Source organism: Trichomycterus rosablanca, chromosome 3, assembly GCF_030014385.1.
Source record: "Trichomycterus rosablanca isolate fTriRos1 chromosome 3, fTriRos1.hap1, whole genome shotgun sequence".
Lineage (NCBI taxonomy): Eukaryota > Metazoa > Chordata > Actinopteri > Siluriformes > Trichomycteridae > Trichomycterus > Trichomycterus rosablanca.
Window position 1 is genome coordinate 26,502,621 of NC_085990.1, and position 22,031 is coordinate 26,524,651.

The 22,031-nt window shown below is 40.9% G+C and overlaps 1 protein-coding gene across 1 annotated transcript in view; it reads left to right on the forward strand.

Annotated features, from left to right (window-relative positions):
* The window catches only part of gpr158a (G protein-coupled receptor 158a), a 128,035-nt gene that overhangs the window by 49,766 nt on the left and 56,238 nt on the right, over nt 1-22,031 (forward strand). The window contains exons 3-4 of the mRNA XM_062992017.1: nt 3,369-3,471; nt 14,729-14,952. Coding sequence (XP_062848087.1) covers nt 3,369-3,471; nt 14,729-14,952 — 327 coding nt within the window. The remainder of the gene's footprint in view (nt 1-3,368; nt 3,472-14,728; nt 14,953-22,031) is intronic.

Sequence of the window (22,031 nt, forward strand, 5' to 3'; positions counted from 1 at the left end):
CCCCTCAACAAATTTCATATATATATATATATATTGCCATAATACATGCATAATACGTGCAGCCAGTGGGGGGGGGGGGGGGGGGGGGCAGTGAGGTGGGTGGTTCATGGAGGGCCCCCTCCTGCCATGGGCCCCAGTGCACCTGCCACCCCTGCCCCCCCTGTAGTTACGCCACTGGGTCTGGCTGCCCCGACTGTAAAGAGACTCATTGTAGAGTCTGATGGCAGAGGGTAAAAAAGACCTCACATGCCACTCTTTGGCACAGCTTAACGGGTTTAGCCACTTGCTAAACACACTTTTCTGTGCCTTCACTGTTGAGTGGAGGGGGTGTGCTGCATTGTCCAAGATTGTTAAATGTTTATAAAGTGTCCTACGTTCCAAAACAGTTTCCAAGTAATCCAGCTTAACTCCAATGACTGAGCCAGCCATCCATTGCCCAAGCAGACAACAGAGTACAACAGAGCACTGGCTACAACCGACTGGTAGAATGTCCACAGCAGGGGCTTGCACACACCAAAGGACCTGTAAAAAAACTCTAATCAGGAAATGCTTTAAATTCTCAATTGAAATATACAGGGAATTTTTTTTTACTTTTTTTAAAGTAGAGGTCTTCAAGCACAACCAACCATCTGAAAACCAAAGCTGATACAGGAACTCATCTGACCACAGCACACATTTCTACTTTCTTTTTGTCTAACTGAGATGAGCTTGTGCCCAGAGAGCTTGGTTGTATTTCTGTATAGATTTGATTTATGATTTTTTTTCTTTGCGTAATACAGCTTCAGGTTGCAGTTCTTGCTGCAGCGTTGGACTGTGTTAAGTGACATCTGTTTTGACCTCGCCCCACACAGACTTTCTTCAGATTTGCTGATGCATATGCATAGAAATGGTGAAATACCTAAATTACTTAATTTGTTTTGAGAAATATTCTTTTTTTTAACTGCTTGAGATTTTTTTTTTTTTATAAAATAAATTGCCTTTGGTCAATTAAAACCCAATTATGAAACCCTTACCTGTTACCAGTTCACCTGCTTATTGTGAAATGTTTTAAAATGTTTTAAAATGGCGTGCTTTCAGTGCCAATCCCAAGGTTTTTAAGCCTGAATAATAATGAGATTCACATCAGGAAGGGTATCTGGTGTAAAAAATTTGCCAAATCAGGTATGTGGACCAAAATAATCCACTGTGGTGACAATCAAATCAGGGCAGAAGAAAAGGAATAAGCATAAATAATTGCTTTCCTTTCTTTTAAACTTTTGCCTGCTTTATTTTTTTTATTTTTTTTTATTCTTGTCCTCTGGTTAATCCTGTGCCCCATGTTGACCCTGGACCTGTCAGATACATAAACTTCAAAGCTGTGACTGCTTGTGAGGATGCAAAAAGCCCTTCAGTACAATGCAAAATTTAACAAGATGTTCAAACACAACCTCCTGCTGTTCCAAATAACGCTTTGAAAGCAGATTTACATCACATTTAGTATGGTTCTGCTTTCTCTGCAGTATGTTAGCTGTATGTCCTGGTGCTTTTCATTTTAAACATGTATTGCCAAGAAGAGGAAGTGAAAAATATCTTAGACAGGGTAATAAAGCATTAGATTAGATAACATTCATAACAGGGTATTTATAGTACAGTCAACACACAGAGGAAATTTGTACTCTTTGCACTCTTAATAAAGACTGAGCTGTATATAGTTGCAAATGAAGATTATCTCTGTGTGTTGATTGTTCTAAAAATACCCTATTATTAATTTTATCTAATCTGATACTTTATCATTATGGATGAAGTTTTCTCTATTTTGTATGTCATACTAAACAGTTTTATTGCTAAAAAAATTTAAAATAACACTATAAAACCATGGGGAAACATAATATTTTATACAAGGAAAATAAGGTTATGTGATAATTATACCACCTATGTGAAAAAGTAATTAGACCCATAAACTTTGCTGGTTGTTTCAATTTGGCAACAATAACTGGAACCTAACACTTCAGACTTTTTAAGCATAAACATATGACCTTTTAAGGTCCTGACACAGATTGATGACCAGACTTTCTTTTTCAGGATTTTTTGCTAGAAAGCAAAATTTATGGTTCTGTCAATTATGGCAAACTGATCAGGGCCAAGCAGCCCCACACCAACAATTACACTAACACAGATTTATACCACATGTGACTACATGTGACCAGTGGTGTGAACCATTGTTTTCTTAAAAAAAAGTTCTGACTCATCAATGCACATAATGTTATCCAAAAAGGCTTAATTAAGTTGGATTTTTAGCAAATGTGTGACTAGCCTTGATGTTGCCCCAGGTTAGCAATGCTTTTTGCTTTGCAGTTCTCTCAGGAATGCTAAGGTGGGCCAGGCCTACAGTTTGTTTGGTTTCTTTTGTGACTTTTTGGATGAGTTGCTGATTTGCAGTTTTCGGACATTTCTTTTGATTGAGGCACACTGTGATGCTTTATTTAATTTTTTACCACCTCTTTATACTGGTCTAAATCACGATGATTTCAGAATCCCCAAGCACAATGCAGTAACACACAATGGACAGGACACCAACTCAAAGCAAAGCCTTGGCAATTCCCTCCTTGGACAATCATGTCTGTATCTAGGCCTCCGACCGTCTGATAGCACTGCTGAGGATTTGAACCCTGGATCTTATTTGGTATTTATATAAAACTAGTAAAATTTATTTAAAAGTAGTTCTAGAAAGCAGCAAATAAGCTGCAAAAGGATAAGTTTTTTTCTGTCTAAATATTCTCAATCAAATGCTTGCAAGTTTGGCAACAATTTGGAAATCCTTTTACTGTTTCATCAGGACTGTTCCCCTGTGCACAAAGTAGGGTCCATAAAGACATGGTTTGATGAGTTTGTGTGGAGAAACTCCAGTGGCCTGCACGGAGCCCTGACCGCAACCCCATTGAACACCATTATGATAAAATGAAAAGTTGATTGTGAAATTGTGAGGCTTTTGTTTCCAACAGTGCCACACAAATACATATTTCACTAGATGACCTCAAATTTCCAAAAACAAAATCTTTCCAAAGGAGTGTATTTGTCCCAAAAGTGTTTGTGTGTGTGTGTGTGTAGGGGGGGGGGGGTGTCCTATTTCAACGAGCCAATACTTTACCTATAAAGAGTATATAACACACGGGTTGAACTAAGCAAGCACTACAAGAACATCTTTGTACAGTAAAAAATCACCATGAAACTGTGTTGTTCTTCATATTTAAATTGTCTTCAGAGATCATAGCTCTAGGTTAAACTATATTTAAACTTGTAATAAATTTTTTTTATGTAGTGTTTGCTTTGATCAGTCGGAATGTGTTACTACACCATATCATCAAGTTCTTCTTCTGTTTCTCTTTTAGTGTCTTCCCATTCCTGGTCATGGATTTGTTCTGGACAAATACAAATGCCGCTGCAAGAGTGGTTTTTACAACACCAACAGAGTGGCCATCAATGGAGTTAAGAGTAAGTAAATACTCTTGCTTTATTGAAAATGACCTGACAGTTTGAAAACAAAATGAACACTTCTACAGCTAAGTAACAGCATAAGGGTAAATAAACATAAACTAATTATAAAAAAATTCTATATGAAATGGCAATGAGTTCTTAAATTACTGTAAAAATTCTTACATGTGCATTTTATTTTTGAATAAAATACTGATTACAAAATGCAATTTATGTAATAGTATTGACTGCATACATATGCTTAATGTCATTGTGCAACAATGCTGTCAAAATTGTTACTGACACCCTATTCCCAGACACCCTAGCAACCACTTGCAACACCATAGCAATCCACTGAAAACACTCTAGTAACTACTTAGAAACACCCTAAGCAACCACCTGGTAATATCCTTAACAGGGGAGTAACTACCGGGGGGGAACAGGTGCACTGGGGCCCATGGCGTGGGGGGGCCCTCCGTGACATTAACTCAACCCCCCACCGCACTGCCCCCCCATTGGTTGCACTCGCCAGGTCGTTATTATTATATTACAATATTGTAGCGGCGATATGTGAGTGACATTCAGCTCAGCCAATCAGAATAGAGCACCCGGATTTATTCATGTGCTTTCGGATGTTTTGCAGTTAGTTAGTTTTGTATATGAGACTCACCGTATGGCCCCATTATTGAACCCAATAGGTTTGTTTGATTTTAACATCATGTTTTACACTTTGGTTACATTCATGACAGAACAGGTTCTCATTACACAAGGTTCATCAGTAAACAAGGATATATCTCCAATTCACCTCACCTGCATGTCTTTGGACTGTGGGAGGAAACCGGAGCACCCGGAGGAAACCCACACGGACACGGGGTGAACATGCAAACTCCACACAGAAAGGACCCGGACCATCCCACCTGGGGATCAAACCCAGGACCTTCTTGCTGTGAGGCGACAGTGCTACCCACTTAGCCACCGTGCCGCCAAACCCAGTAGGTAGTTCGGGTGCTGGAGCTAGGCAGTCTAAAGTGTTGTAACGCTCATTCAAGTCCTGACTAAACAGTTAAAGTGAACTTTACCTTGTCGTGTGCCTTTATTCCCACACCCCCACCACCGCGCACAGCAAAAGACTCGTAGCATCCCCGCCGGACAAGCAGCACTCGCAGTGGCTAGGTGAGCCAACCCTCTACGGTAGCAAGTGGCTAATGCTAGCGGTAAAGTGCGGCGATAACGAAAGTAAAAACACGACAATATTTTCGTAAAGTAAAACATTAAAATAACTAAAAGACAATGAAATATCAGAATACTTGTAATCAAAATATACAGTGAGTGCACAGCAAGGGATTTTGAGAATCTGTGTAACCTGCTTAACGTTACTAGACATACAGTGTATCACAAAAGTGAGTACACCCCTCACATTTCTGCAGATATTTAAGTATATCTTTTCATGGGACAACACTGACAAAATGACACTTTGACACAATGAAAAGTAGTCTGTGTGCAGCTTATATAACAGTGTAAATTTATTCTTCCCTCAAAATAACTCAATATACAGCCATTAATGTCTAAACCATCGGCAACAAAAGTGAGTACACCCCTTAGTGAAAGTTCCTGAAGTGTCAATATTTTGTGTGGCCACCATTATTTCCCAGAACTGCCTTAAGTCTCCTGGGCATGGAGTTTACCAGAGCTTCACAGGTTGCCACTGGAATGCTTTTCCACTCCTCCATGACGACATCACGGAGCTGGCGGATATTCGAGACTTTGCGCTCCTCCAGCTTCCGCTTGAGGATGCCCCAAAGATGTTCTATTGGGTTTAGGTCTGGAGACATGCTTGGCCAGTCCATCACCTTTACCCTCAGCCTCTTCAATAAAGCAGTGGTCGTCTTAGAGGTGTGTTTGGGGTCATTATCATGCTGGAACACTGCCCTGCGACCCAGTTTCCGGAGGGAGGGGATCATGCTCTGCTTCAGTATTTCACAGTACATATTGGAGTTCATGTGTCCCTCAATGAAATGTAACTCCCCAACACCTGCTGCACTCATGCAGCCCCAGACCATGGCATTCCCACCACCATGCTTGACTGTAGGCATGACACACTTATCTTTGTACTCCTCACCTGATTGCCGCCACACATGCTTGAGACCATCTGAACCAAACAAATTAATCTTGGTCTCATCAGACCATAGGACATGGTTCCAGTAATCCATGTCCTTTGTTGACATGTCTTCAGCAAACTGCTTGCGGGCTTTCTTGTGTAGAGACTTCAGAAGAGGCTTCCTTCTGGGGTGACAGCCATGCAGACCAATTTGATGTAGTGTGCGGCGTATGGTCTGAGCACTGACAGACTGACCCCCCACCTTTTCAATCTCTGCAGCAATGCTGACAGCACTCCTGCGCCTATCTTTCAAAGACAGCAGTTGGATGTGACGCTGAGCACGTGCACTCAGCTTCTTTGGACGACCAACGCAAGGTCTGTTCTGAGTGGACCCTGCTCTTTTAAAACGCTGGATGATCTTGGCCACTGTGCTGAAGCTCAGTTTCAGGGTGTTGGCAATCTTCTTGTAGCCTTGGCCATCTTCATGTAGCGCAACAATTCGTCTTTTAGGATCCTCAGAGAGTTCTTTGCCATGAGGTGCCATGTTGGAACTTTCAGTGACCAGTATGAGAGAGTGTGAGAGCTGTACTACTAAATTGAACACACCTGCTCCCTATGCACACCTGAGACCTAGTAACACTAACGAGTCACATGACATTTTGGAGGGAAAATGACAAGCAGTGCTCAATTTGGACATTTAGGGGTGTAGTCTCTTAGGGGTGTACTCACTTTTGTTGCTGGTGGTTTAGACATTAATGGCTGTATATTGAGTTATTTTGAGGGAAGAATAAATTTACACTGTTATATAAGCTGCACACAGACTACTTTTCATTGTGTCAAAGTGTCATTTTGTCAGTGTTGTCCCATGAAAAGATATACTTAAATATCTGCAGAAATGTGAGGGGTGTACTCACTTTTGTGATACACTGTATATATATATACAGTGTATCACAAAAGTGAGTACACCCCTCACATTTCTGCAAATATTTTATTATATCTTTTCATGGGACAACACTATAGACATGAAACTTGGATATAACTTAGAGTAGTCAGTGTACAACTTGTATAGCAGTGTAGATTTACTGTCTTCTGAAAATAACTCAACACACAGCCATTAATGTCTAAATAGCTGGCAACATAAGTGAGTACACCCCACAGTGAACATGTCCAAATTGTGCCCAAAGTGTCAATATTTTGTGTGACCACCATTATTATCCAGCACTGCCTTAACCCTCCTGGGCATGGAATTCACCAGAGCTGCACAGGTTGCTACTGGAATCCTCTTCCACTCCTCCATGATGACATCACGGAGCTGGTGGATGTTAGACACCTTGAACTCCTCCACCTTCCACTTGAGGATGCGCCACAGGTGCTCAATTGGGTTTAGTCCATCACCTTTACCTTCAGCTTCCTCAGCAAGGCAGTTGTCATCTTGGAGGTTGTGTTTGGGGTCGTTATCCTGTTGGAAAACTGCCATGAGGCCCAGTTTTCGAAGGGAGGGGATCATGCTCTGTTTCAGAATGTCACAGTACATGTTGGAATTCATGTTTCCCTCAATGAACTGCAGCTCCCCAGTGCCAGCAACACTCATGCAGCCCAAGACCATGATGCTACCACCACCATGCTTGACTGTAGGCAAGATACAGTTGTCTTGGTACTTCTCACCAAGGCGCCGCCACACATGCTGGACACCATCTGAGCCAAACAAGTTTATCTTGGTCTCGTCAGACCACAGGGCATTCCAGTAATCCATGTTCTTGGACTGCTTGTCTTCAGCAAACTGTTTGCGGGCTTTCTTGTGCGTCAGCTTCCTTCTGGGATGACGACCATGCAGACCGAGTTGATGCAGTGAGCGGCGTATGGTCTGAGCACTGACAGGCTGACCTCCCACGTCTTCAACCTCTGCAGCAATGCTGGCAGCACTCATGTGTCTATTTTTTAAAGCCAACCTCTGGATATGACGCCGAACACGTGGACTCAACTTCTTTGGTCGACCCTGGCGAAGCCTGTTCCGAGTGGAACCTGTCCTGGAAAACCGCTGTATGACCTTGGCCACCATGCTGTAGCTCAGTTTCAGGGTGTTAGCAATCTTCTTATATTATCTAAGTTATATCCAAGTTTCATGTCTATAGTGTTGTCCCATGAAAAGATATAATGAAATATTTGCAGAAATGTGAGGGGTGTACTCACTTTTGTGATACACTGTATATATACAATTGCTCATCGTGTCCCGCTCATTGTGTAAGTCGCTTTGGATAAAAGCGTCTGCTAAATGCTGAAAATGCAAATGCAAATGCAATGCAAATATATATATAAAAAAAAGGTCACCACCTGGAGCAAATATGTAAGATGTAAGCAAATATGTAACTAAGCAAATATGTAAGAGCCTCCCATTGGATAATTACTGCATGGGTGATTATGTTTCAGCTGGCAACAAGTTATTTAACCGTAACTGATGCAGTGAGTAGTAGCTTCTCATTTGTTAAACAACCATGTCGAAAGACACATCCTGTGGTCGTGGAAAAGATGTTAATCTTTTTCAGAAGTGTCAAATTATTGGCATGCATCAAGCAGAGAAAACATCTAAGGAGATTGCTGAAACTACTAAAATCGGGTTAAGAACTGTCCAACGCATTATTAAAAAGTGGAAGGACAGTGGGGAAACATCATCTTTGAGGAAGGAATGTGGTCGGAAAAAAATCTTGAATGATGAAATCAAATGGTAGAAAAACTACAGTAGAACTCAGGGAAATGTTTAATAGTGAAAGTAAGAGCATTTCCACACGCACAATGTGAAGGGAACTCAAGGGATTGGGACTAAACAGCTGTGTAGCCTTAAGAAAACCACTTGTCAGTGAGGCTAACCGGCAAAAATGGCTTCAATTTGCTAGGGAGCATAAAGATTGATGAGTCCAGATTTACCCTGTTCCAGAGAGATAGCGCATCAGGGTAAGAAGTGAGGCAGCTGAAGTGATGCACCCATCATACCTAGTGCCTACTGTACAAGCCTGTGGGGGCAGTGCTATGATCTGGGGTTGCTGCAGTTGGTCAGGTCTAGGTTCAGCAACGTTATTTGCCCAAAGAATGAGGTCAGCTGACTACCTGAATATAATGGATTTTTGCGCAGTGTTCCAAATCTCCCATCATCAATACAAGATCTTGGGGAAAAATTAATGCAACTCTGGACAGAAATAAATGTTGTGACATTGCGGAAGCTTGTGGAAACGATGCCACAGCGAATGCGTGCCGTAATCAAAGCTAAAGGCGGTCCAACGTAATATTAGAGTGTGTGACCTTTTTTTTGGCCAGTCAGTGTATGTATACAGGTCCTTCTCAAAAAATTAGCATATTGTGATAAAGTTCATTATTTTCCATAATGTAATGATAAAAATTAAACTTTCATATATTTTACATTCATTGCACACCAACTGAAATATTTCAGGTCTTTTATTGTTTTAATACTGATGATTTTGGCATACAGCTCATGAAAACCCAAAATTCCTATCTCAAAAAATTAGCATATCATGAAAAGGTTCTCTAAACGAGCTATTAACCTAATCATCTGAATCAACGAATTAACTCTAAACACCTGCAAAAGATTCCTGAGGCTTTTAAAAACTCCCATCCTGGTTCATTACTCAAAACTGCAATCATGGGTAAGACTGCCGACCTGACTGCTGTCCAGAAGGCCATCATTGACACCCTCAAGCAAGAGGGTAAGACACAGAAAGAAATTTCTGAACGAATAGGCTGTTCCCAGAGTGCTGTATCAAGGCACCTCAGTGGGAAGTCTGTGGGAAGGAAAAAGTGTGGCAGAAAACGCTGCACAACGAGAAGAGGTGACCGGACCCTGAGGAAGATTGTGGAGAAGGGCCGATTCCAGACCTTGGGGGACCTGCGGAAGCAGTGGACTGAGTCTGGAGTAGAAACATCCAGAGCCACCGTGCACAGGCGTGTGCAGGAAATGGGCTACAGGTGCCGCATTCCCCAGGTCAAGCCACTTTTGAACCAGAAACAGCGGCAGAAGCGCCTGACCTGGGCTACAGAGAAGCAGCACTGGACTGTTGCTCAGTGGTCCAAAGTACTGTTTTCGGAAATCAAGGTGCCAGAGTCTGGAGGAAGACTGGGGAGAAGGAAATGCCAAAATGCCTGAAGTCCAGTGTCAAGTACCCACAGTCAGTGATGGTCTGGGGTGCCATGTCAGCTGCTGGTGTTGGTCCACTGTGTTTTATCAAGGGCAGGGTCAATGCAGCTAGCTATCAGGAGATTTTGGAGCACTTCATGCTTCCATCTGCTGAAAAGCTTTATGGAGATGAAGATTTCATTTTTCAGCACGACCTGGCACCTGCTCACAGTGCCAAAACCACTGGTGAATGGTTTACTGACCATGGTATTACTGTGCTCAATTGGCCTGCCAACTCTCCTGACCTGAACCCCATAGAGAATCTGTGGGATATTGTGAAGAGAAAGTTGAGAGACACAAGACCCAACACTCTGGATGAGCTTAAGGCCGCTATCGAAGCATCCTGGGCCTCCATAACACCTCAGCAGTGCCACAGGCTGATTGCCTCCATGCCACGCCGCATTGAAGCAGTCATTTCTGCAAAAGGATTCCCGACCAAGTATTGAGTGCATAACTGAACATAATTATTTGAAGGTTGACTTTTTTTGTATTAAAAACACTTTTCTTTTATTGGTCGGATGAAATATGCTAATTTTTTGAGATAGGAATTTTGGGTTTTCATGAGCTGTATGCCAAAATCATCAGTATTAAAACAATAAAAGACCTGAAATATTTCAGTTGGTGTGCATTGAATCTAAAATATATGAAAGTTTAATTTTTATCATTACATTATGGAAAATAATGAACTTTATCACAATATGCTAATTTTTTGAGAAGGACCTGTATATATATATATATATATATATATATATATATATATATATATATATAAATGAAATTTGTTGAGGGGGCACAAAATTTATTTTGCACTGGGGCCCATGAGCTCCTAGTTACCTAGATCCTTAATATCATCTGGCAACAATCGAGCAACTGCTTATAAACTTTTCTACTGCCACATAAGATACCACAGTAACAGTAACACCCCAGCAAGCACCTAAAACACCACAGTCACCACCTAGCAACACATTGGATAATGTAGTAGCATGCTTGGAAAAGCCTAGCAGCCATTCAGCAACTTCCTAAAAATACCAAATAATGTTTTTTTGATTTCTGTAAGATTCTAGTTTCATTAAGGTTTCAGTACTGAGAAAGGAACAGAACACCCATTGGTTTTCTATCATTAAAAATTAAAACATCAAAGTGTGTAAAACTAATAAAAACCTACAACTGCTACATTATAACAATGAAGCTGTCTTACAAAAACAGTTCTGTTGTAGTTTAATCCATGTTTCCATAACTGAAGCAGTACAATAAAATATTTTGGTAGTTTTGTGATATCCTGGTTGTTGTGGTTATATCAGGCTAAGAAATTCTGTAGAAGGCTTTTAAAAAGTTGCCTAATTGCATATTGTATGTCATTGGCACTTTCACCATTTTAATGAGCACACATTGTTCTTGTAATTTATCACTTCTTGTTAGGAACATGATGCAACTGCTTCCTGCTTTTCCCACTGCTGCTTTTGCTCACAGTCTCATTACAGCTGGAAAATGTGTGCACAGGCTTCTCTGTTAACTGTGATGTCTATATTTCTTTGACTCATAATGTGTGGCATTACAGATCTGTAATTTTTAGGCCTTATCAGGTATTTCCAAGCATTACCATATATTTTACTAAGCATCTCTGCAAACTACAGTCTGAAGCTAATAGCATGAACAAAACCAAAACATTACAAGTACCAGTAATGTCCAAGGTTTGTGTGAACATGGTTTAAGTCATGGAAACTAAACACAAACAGTCACATTTGCATAACAGAGCAATGACAGATAGAGACAGGTGTAAAATAATAATAAGTAAGGTCTGAATGTATAATCTTGTCAACCTTTTAAGGTCTAATAGCATCATTTCATTTTAAGGGCTCAGATTTTTTAACAACTCCACACAGTTAGATAACAGTTAGATAAGTTCATATTTTTAAAAAAATATTTGAAGACTGAAGGGAAATTATGGAGTATTCATGTAGCTTATTTTATGCCTATGACAGGAACTCCATTAACATCCTAACCTAATAATAGCAGGACATCCAAAAAACTTTAAATATTATTATTACATTTTCAGCATTTAGCAAACACCTTTATTCAAAGCCACTTACAATTGAGACTGTATACATTGCAAGCAATTAAGGGTTAAGGGCGTTGCTCAAGGGCCCAACAGTGGCAACCTGGCAGATGTGGGTCTTGAACCAGTGACCTTTTAGTTACTAATTCTGTACTTTAACCGCTGAGCTATCACTGGCCTTTTATTAAATATTCCATGAGTTAGAGCCCAGAAATACATATATATTGTTTGTAAAAAAAATCATTTGCACCTCAGACCACCCTACGAACGGTACCAACCACGAAAGTCAGGAACAACATTATTATAGCAGCTTACAGCACAGTATCTGTTCCTGCTTCCCAGGAGAAACTTCATGCTTTTGATGATGCTCTCATTATTGTTTTTGTCCTGGCATGCAGAGCCTCCTACACGCTTGTTAGTACTCACCATGACAATGCTAATAGAGTTAAAGTGATGTCTGGTTGTGTTATTGTTTGTAGAACTGGATGAATGGATAATCAATCACAACACAGCATGTGCATTAGCTTAAATGCTTGTGTTTAAAATGATCAGTGTCTTCTGCTCCTCCTAAATTTAACGTCATTCCCATGCAAAGGTTCAGTCCCAGACTTAGGCACAGTGTATTTCACTATGCTTCAGTTACCTGCATACAGTGGGAAAAACTGGAACTCAGGAAAAGAGGCATTTAGGACAAAACCAAATATTCACAAGTTAGACTGATTTACTACGTAAGTGTTTTTGTCATACTGCAATTTTTTATTGTACAAATATGACAGTACAGTACTAGTTTTACAGCGTTTAATGTGACTTGTATACAAACCATAAAAAGCTGGGTTTCGTTAATTCACTTGAATCTTTATTTAAATGTGAATGGTACAAAGAAAAAAGAGCTATGTACAGCACTGTGTTAACGTCATATTTCCTAATAATAAGACTTTTTTATGGTTTGGGAACTAAGAATATGAATTGTAGCAGTTTTGCAAGTTCAATTTTTGATTGATTCTTGCTTGGTACAAGACTTCATCTGCTCAGCAGTCTGTGGGTGCTGTTGTTTGATTCGTCCCTTAATGCCATACATTTTAAAAAGATACAGATCTAAACTACAGGCAGGCCCGTGAAGCACACGCACTCTGTGTTACACTGTTGTAGTGCATGCAGAATGAGGTGTGGCATTGTACTGATAAAATAATCATGGACTTATGGGACAAATACCTGTTTTCTCATAGGGCTCTTTTTTTGCTAATAGGCACTGCTAGGGCCCTGGTTGCTCAGCTGTTAAGGCACCGGACTGGTACTTGGAAGGTCGTTGGTTTAGGCCCACCACTGGCCAGGTTGCTACTGTTGGGCACTTGTGCAAGGCCCCTAATTTCCATTGTATACAGTCACAATTGGAAATTGCTTTGGATAAAAGTATAGTGTAAATGCTGAGTGCTGTAAAATAATGTACATAATCTACACACTGTATCCAACTACCATGTGTAATTACAGGTTCTTTTCAATTATGTACTTTTTACAAAAAGTTATTTGAATTTGTTCATTCACTTTAACTAGCCATCTCATCCTTGTCAGAGTTGTGGTGGGCTTTGGACCATTACTAGCCACTTTACACATTACTAACGCACTCACACAAATGTATCAATTTACAACAGCCAATTAACTTTAGGTTTCCCTTGTCTCCCCAAAACATCCATATAGTGCCCATAAGAAACCCACACAGACACAGAGAAAACATGCAAAACTAAACTAACCAGAATAACCAGAGTAACCAGAATTGTACATAGGGTTAAATCTAGAGAAAACAATTAATAGTAAGTTTTTTTAAGTTTGTAGTAAGATTGTGGTAGTTTTTAAAATGCATTGCATAAAATGTATGAAATAAAAAGAAATATATGAAGTAAAAGAAATACTTTTTTATGAATACATAAACCCAGTCACTGTCTAAGAAATACATTTTGCATTTTTCTCTCATGTCCTGGTTCTTTTTTATGTCTCTTTCCAAAAATATGCGAAAGATGACTTGGCTACTCTAAACTGCACCCAAGTGTGAGTCAGTTAGGAAACGTGTGAGGGTGTGATGACATGCAAAAGACTGGCACCCTGTCCAGGATATTTTTCTGAATTCCCCTTTCAGTACTGGATGGTGAATATTGTTTTTTGAACCTGGACCTTGATTATGAATTCTAGACTGTGGTTTAAGAACTAAACTAGTCCTAGTAACTCAGAAAGTTGCTGGTTCAATCCCAGCTACTTCCAAGTTGCCATTGTCAGGCCCCAGAGCAAGGCCCTTAACCCTTAATTTCTCTGCAGTTATACAGCATTCCAGGAATTTTGAGACTGTTGACAGATGTTGTGGGGATTTCTCAGGGTTCTCAGGGCTGGATGTACAAATGTGATGAGTTGCAATTTAATTTCTGCTTCAGATGCCACTGCAGTTTAAGATCACACAGAGCCTGGCATCAGCGCTTAATTGACAAAAGCTTTAAAAGGTTGTAGTATGATTATAAGTCCAGTCAATAGCCAGTTTGCTAACATTAATTAATATTTTGCTGGCTGTGTTTTAAACAAACTTCGAAACAATGTTTTTCTGTTTTACCTACCTATTTACCTGAACTTAATTGTGCTCATTATTAATTGTATCTCTTGATAAAAAGCAGTAACTTGTACAAATTTGGTAAGCTGTTAAGCTGAATAAAAACACCAACATTTTTTGACATTAAAGTTCACTATTTATTCAACCTTAACGAAAACAGGTGTGACCCCCTGTTGCTATATTGTTCAAAGTGTAATTACCTTATTAGCTATTTTTCAGTCCTTTGTTATTATTGGATATTTATTCTGGATATCACAAAGATGTTCTTGACAATGTCCAGGTGTGGTTTAGAAGCATCTTGATAGCTGAAGGATAAATGTGAGTTTTTTCTTTCTTCTCTGTATTATCCAGGTAAGGCGTCGGGCACTCAGGACTCTGAGGTGCATCCACATGGTACCGAAGGTGTCAGTGTGTGCTTGCCATGCCAGGAAGGATGTACACACTGTATTGATGACACGCCATGTGTAGCAGGTGGTGTGGGGCTCTTGCGCATTACTGTACTGGCTTTACAGGGCATCTGCATGCTGCTGGACTTCATCATTATGGTATTGCTTTACCACTTCCGCAGAAACAAAGTGAGTATGAGACATAGCCAATACCAAGTATAATAACTTTGATGGTGCGCTATATTTATACTCATATGCAGTAATGCTAGAAAATGCTACAATGAAAAGGGATAATCAGTATGACCTTCGATGACATGTCTGAAACTGAATGTTTCATTTAGCTGTAATGTATGGAGCAACAGAAATGCAGCATTATGATGTTGGTACAGTATGTGATAATTGTAACCACCAAATAAAAAGATTGTAAATGTGATGGAGGGACCATGGCATTATCAAGATAATGTGCAAAAATGTGCTATTATAAGAAAATAACATATTTGGTGGAGATATTTATAACTAAATAATAAGCCCAAATGTAAGCTAGAGTTTAAATAATGGTTGCTATGGGTCAATATGAGTCTTTATGTGATATGAGGCTTTATGTTGCTTGTTATGACGACTTACAGAGTGCAAGTTCAAGTCTGTTTATTAACAGAATATGAAAACATTTTATTAAGGATGAGTCGAGAGTCATGGTTGATAAAACTGTAGCTATAGTCATAAACGTGATACTTAGAAGATTAAAGAAACACTTGATACAGGCTACCTTGATACCTTGCACTAGCTTGCAACACACAAAAGGGGCTTAAATAAATGACAAACAAGGGTGGGTAATGCAGGACAGGTGAACACAATCAGAGATGATCACCAGAACTGAAAACGGGTGTGTAAAACACTGAAATACCAGAATTAGAAAATGGGTAGGAAATCAAACTGGGCTTAGACCAATGCAAGCACTATCAATCAACACCCAACCCCCACCCCGGTCCGTCGCCAAAGAAGCTATTTCCTTTTTTAGGCCTACTTCTAGGTTTAGCTGCTGGCTTATTTGAATGCTTGGCAGGGAACCCCTGGCAGAGAAAGGGATTAAGCACATCTTGAGCAGTAACCAAGAAATAGCATTTCTCTGTCATAACTCTTCCACTTGACAAGGTACTCGATCTTCTGGTATCAGAGGACACACTGGGATGGAGCATGTTTTGTGGTGGAGTGTTTAAAGAATTCTGGGCATACTCTGTTCAGGGGAGGAAGCCAACCAAGCTTGCACAGAACAGGCAGAAGAATTCACTTGGGTTAACCTGCTTTACCTGTCCATTGCCCTTCCTCATGGCGCTTCCCCGTAAACAGGATGTAAACTGGTGACTGACAATGTCCTCCTGAATTCCAAATAACCAAAACACATTCAAAAATATGCTCTCCGCTGTTTGGAAAGTAGAGTGCAGTCTGGGCAGTGGTATTATGCATACAGACTATTTCCACCTGACATTGGGAGCTCAGTAAAACAGGGTTGCTGGGGTATAGGTAATGGCTTGAGATGCCAGAGGGTAAAATGCATGAAACCTTGGTTTGTGCACATGATGTACATGAGGATAGATCACTTTCTCCATGGCCACCAGTTTCTCCTCTTATGTAATTCTGAGGTGTGTCCTGTCCCTGGGTGCTCCCAAGCTGGAGAGGTGTGGGCCCAGGTGATGAGCATATCTTTAACACTGAACTCATAGAGCAATTAAAAGGAATTTTGTTGGGAGAGAGCAGGACAGGTTTGCTTGGATGGGTGAGTTAGGATAGGTGCTGATGTGAATGCAATCAAGGCAATCAAACGCACTTTGTGCATCAACATTGCAGTAAATTTTTCCTTTTTTTAACAAAGAGGTAATGGGACAAGCTATGGTCCTAAAATCTTTAAAAAAAAAACGTTGATTATTTTTGTAATCGAGTATTCTATCGATTATTCCAGTGATTCCAGTAATCTTTAAAAAAAGAGCAAAAATAAATACATATAAGATTAAATATGACATGTCTCTTAAAACAAAATGTATACAGTGGAACCTCGGTATACGTCTGCTTTGGTATAAGTCCAACTCGGTATACGTCCTGTTTGGATAAGAAAAATTTTGCTTGGTATACGACCTTTATTTGGAATACGACTCGCGTGCTAGAACTTGTATGGGTCAAAATGAGTCACGACACCGCGCACTACACTTGTTTACCTCTCGCGAGACCAAGCCACGAGCGTCATTACGCCAGTTGCTTCCATTCAGTAAACAATCCACGCTATAACTCTATAGCTATAACGCGCTATATAATTTTCAGGTACTGTACTACAGGTACTGTAGTTCCGTTAACGGTGTGCCGTGTTGCTAGGCAACATTAGGGCGAACATAACATTCACAAACTATTACACTATTTCTTGGACTAAACACTCACTTAATGATCAGGATTACTGTTTATATTAATCTGGACATTTCCATGTATAGTGCATCACTTAAAATAGTGTTCAAGTTTGTACTTTTTCTTCTTGTTTTCTTTTCAGTGGCGTATTAATATGGAATGATGTGAGATGGTCACAGTTGCACTTATAACAGGGGAACTATCCGTTTTATAAATTATTTTTATACAACCCCATCAACGTATAATATGCCAATAACAATAGGATTTTTTTTTCATGGGAACGGATTAATCATTTTCTCTTTATTTCCTATGGGAAAAATTCGTTTGGTATACGTCCTGTTTGGTATAAATCCAAAGATCACAGTTCAAAGTTGAAAGAGAAACCGTTTATAATATATATATATATACAGTATATATATACTGTATATATATATATATATATATATATATACAGGGGTTGGACAAAATAACTGAAACACCTGTCATTTTAGTGTGGGAGGTTTCATGGCTAAATTGGACCAGTCTGGTGGCCAATCTTCATTAATTGCACATTGCACCAGTAAGAGCAGAGTGTGAAGGTTCAATTAGCAGGGTAAGAGCACAGTTTTGCTCAAAATATTGCAATGCACACAACATTATGGGTGACATACCAGAGTTCAAAAGAGGACAAATTGTTGGTGCACGTCTTGCTGGCGCATCTGTGACCAAGACAGCAAGTCTTTGTGATGTATCAAGAGCCACGGTATCCAGGGTAATGTCAGCATACCACCAAGAAGGACAAACCACATCCAACAGGATTAACTGTGGACGCAAGAGGAAGCTGTCTGAAAGGGATGTTCGGGTGCTAACCCGGATTGTATCCAAAAAACATAAAACCACGGCTGCCCAAATCACGGCAGAATTAAATGTGCACCTCAACTCTCCTGTTTCCACCAGAACTGTCCGTTGGGAGCTCCACAGGGTCAATATACACGGCCGGGCTGCTATAGCCAAACCTTTGGTCACTCGTGCCAATGCCAAACGTCGGTTTCAATGGTGCAAGGAGCGCAAATCTTGGGCTGTGGACAATGTGAAACATGTATTGTTCTCTGATGAGTCCACCTTTACTGTTTTCCCCACATCCGGGAGAGTTACAGTGTGGAGAAGCCCCAAAGAAGCGTACCACCCAGACTGTTCAGTTATTTTGTCCAACCCCTGTATATATATACTGTATATACAGTGTATCACAAAAGTGAGTACACCCCTCACATTTCTGCAGATATTTAAGTATATCTTTTCATGGGACAACACTGACAAAATGACACTTTGACACAATGAAAAGTAGTCTGTGTGCAGCTTATATAACAGTGTAAATTTATTCTTCCCTCAAAATAACTCAATATACAGCCATTAATGTCTAAACAACCAGCAACAAAAGTGAGTACACCCCTTAGAGACTACACCACTAAATGTCCAAATTGAGCAATGCTTGTCATTTTCCCTCCAAAATGTCATGTGACTCGTTAGTGTTACTAGGTCTCAAGTGTGCATAGGGAGCAGGTGTGTTCAATTTAGTAGTACAGCTCTCACACTCTCTCATACTGGTCACTGAAAGTTCCAACATGGCACCTCATGGCAAAGAACTCTCTGAGGATCTTAAAAGATGAATTGTTGCGCTACATGAAGATGGCCAAGGCTACAAGAAGATTGCCAACACCCTGAAACTGAGCTGCAGCACAGTGGCCAAGATCATCCAGCGTTTTAAAAGAGCAGGGTCCACTCAGAACAGACCTCGCGTTGGTCGTCCAAAGAAGCTGAGTGCACGTGCTCAGCGTCACATCCAACTGCTGTCTTTGAAAGATAGGCGCAGGAGTGCTGTCAGCATTGCTGCAGAGATTGAAAAGGTGGGGGGTCAGCCTGTCAGTGCTCAGACCATACGCCGCACACTACATCATATTGGTCTGCATGGCTGTCACCCCAAAAGGAAGCCTCTTCTGAAGTCTCTACACAAGAAAGCCCACAAACAGTTTGCTGAAGACATGTCAACAAAGGACATGGATTACTGGAACCATGTCCTATGGTCTGATGAGACCAAGATTAATTTGTTTGGTTCAGATGGTCTCAAGCATGTGTGGCGGCAATCAGGTGAGGAGTACAAAGATAAGTGTGTCATGCCTACAGTCAAGCATGGTGGTGGGAATGCCATGGTCTGGGGCTGCATGAGTGCAGCAGGTGTTGGGGAGTTACATTTCATTGAGGGACTCATGAACTCCAATATGTACTGTGAAATACTGAAGCAAAGCATGATCCCCTCCCTCCGGAAACTGGGTCGCAGGGCAGTGTTCCAGCATGATAATGACCCCAAACACACCTCTAAGACGACCACTGCTTTATTGAAGAGGCTGAGGGTAAAGGTGATTGACTGGCCAAGCATGTCTCCAGACCTAAACCCAATAGAACATCTTTGGGGCATCCTCAAACAGAAGGTGGAGGAGCGCAAAGTCTCGAATATCCGCCAGCTCCGTGATGTCGTCATGGAGGAGTGGAAAAGCATTCCAGTGGCAACCTGTGAAGCTCTGGTAAACTCCATGCCCAGGAGAGTTAAGGCAGTTCTGGGAAATAATGGTGGCCACACAAAATATTGACACTTCAGGAACTTTCACTTAGGGGTGTACTCACTTCTGTTGCCGGTGGTTTAGACATTAATGGCTGTATATTGAGTTATTTTGAGGGAAGAATAAATTTACACTGTTATATAAGCTGCACACAGACTACTTTTCATTGTGTCAAAGTGTCATTTTGTCAGTGTTGTCCCATGAAAAGATATACTTAAATATCTGCAGAAATGTGAGGGGTGTACTCACTTTTGTGATACACTGTATATATATATATATATACAGTATATATACAGTGTATCACAAAAGTGAGTACACCCCTTACATTTCTGCAAATATTTCATTATATCTTTTTATAGGACAACACTATAGACATGAAACTTGGATATAACTTAGAGTAGTCAGTGTACAACTTGTATAGCAGTATAGATTTACTGTCTTCTGAAAATAACTCAACACACAGCCATTAATGTCTAAATAGCTGGCAACATAAGTGAGTACACCCCACAGTGAACATGTCCAAATTGTGCTCAAATGTGTCGTTGTCCCTCCCTGGTGTCATGTGTCAAGGTCCCAGGTGTAAATGGGGAGAAGGGCTGTTAAATTTGGTATTTTGGGTACAATTCTCTCATACTGGCCACTGGATATTCAACATGGCACCTCATGGCATAGAACTCTCTGAGGATGTGAGAAATAGAATTGTTGCTCTCCACAAAGATGGCCTGGGCTATAAGAAGATTGCTAACACCCTGAAACTGAGCTACAGCACGGTGGCCAAGATCATACAGCGGTTTTCCAGGACAGGTTCCACTCGGAACAGGCTTCGCCAGGGTCGACCAAAGAAGTTGAGTCCACGTGTTCGGCGTCATATCCAGAGGTTGGCTTTAAAAAATAGACACATGAGTGCTGCCAGCATTGCTGCAGAGGTTGAAGACGTGGGAGGTCAGCCTGTCAGTGCTCAGACCATACGCCGCACACTGCATCAACTCGGTCTGCATGGTCGTCATCCCAGAAGGAAGCTGACGCACAAGAAAGCCAGCAAACAGTTTGCTGAAGACAAGCAGTCCAAGAACATGGATTACTGGAATGCCCTGTGGTCTGACGAGACCAAGATAAACTTGTTTGGCTCAGATGGTGTCCAGCATGTGTGGTGGCGCCCTGGTGAGAAGTACCAAGACAACTGTATCTTGCCTACAGTCAAGCATGGTGGTGGTAGCATCATGGTCTTGGGCTGCATGAGTGTTGCTGGCACTGGGGAGCTGCAGTTCATTGAGGGAAACATGAATTCCAACATGTACTGTGACATTCTGAAACAGAGCATGATCCCCTCCCTTCGAAAACTGGGCCTCATGGCAGTTTTCCAACAGGATAACGACCCCAAACACAACCTCCAAGATGACAACTGCCTTGCTGAGGAAGCTGAAGGTAAAGGTGATGGACTAAACCCAATTGAGCACCTGTGGCGCATCCTCAAGTGGAAGGTGGAGGAGTTCAAGGTGTCTAACATCCACCAGCTCCGTGATGTCATCATGGAGGAGTGGAAGAGGATTCCAGTAGCAACCTGTGCAGCTCTGGTGAATTCCATGCCCGGGAGGGTTAAGGCAGTGCTGGATAATAATGGTGGTCACACAAAATATTGACACTTTGGGCACAATTTGGACATGTTCACTGTGGGGTGTACTCACTTATGTTGCCAGCTATTTAGACATTAATGGCTGTGTGTTGAGTTATTTTCAGAAGACAGTAAATCTAAACTGCTATACAAGTTGTACACTGACTACTCTAAGTTATATCCAAGTTTCATGTCTATAGTGTTGTCCCATGAAAAGATATATTGAAATATTTGCAGAAATGTGAGGGGTGTACTCACTTTTGTGATACACTGTATATATATATATATACAGGGGTTGGACAAAATAACTGAAACACCTGGTTTTAGACCACAATAATTTATTAATATGGTGTAGGGCCTCCTTTTGCGGCCAATACAGCGTCAATTCGTCTTGGAAATGACATATACAAGTCCTGCACAGTGGTCAGAGGGATTTTAAGCCATTCTTCTTGCAGGATAGTGGCCAGGTCACTACGTGATGCTGGTGGAGGAAAACGTTTCCTGACTCGCTTCTCCAAAACACCCCAAAGTGGCTCAATAATATTTAGATCTGGTGACTGTGCAGGCCATGGGAGATGTTCAACTTCACTTTCATGTTCATCAAACCAATCTTTCACCAGTCTTGCTGTGTGTATTGGTGCATTGTCATCCTGATACACGGCACCGCCATT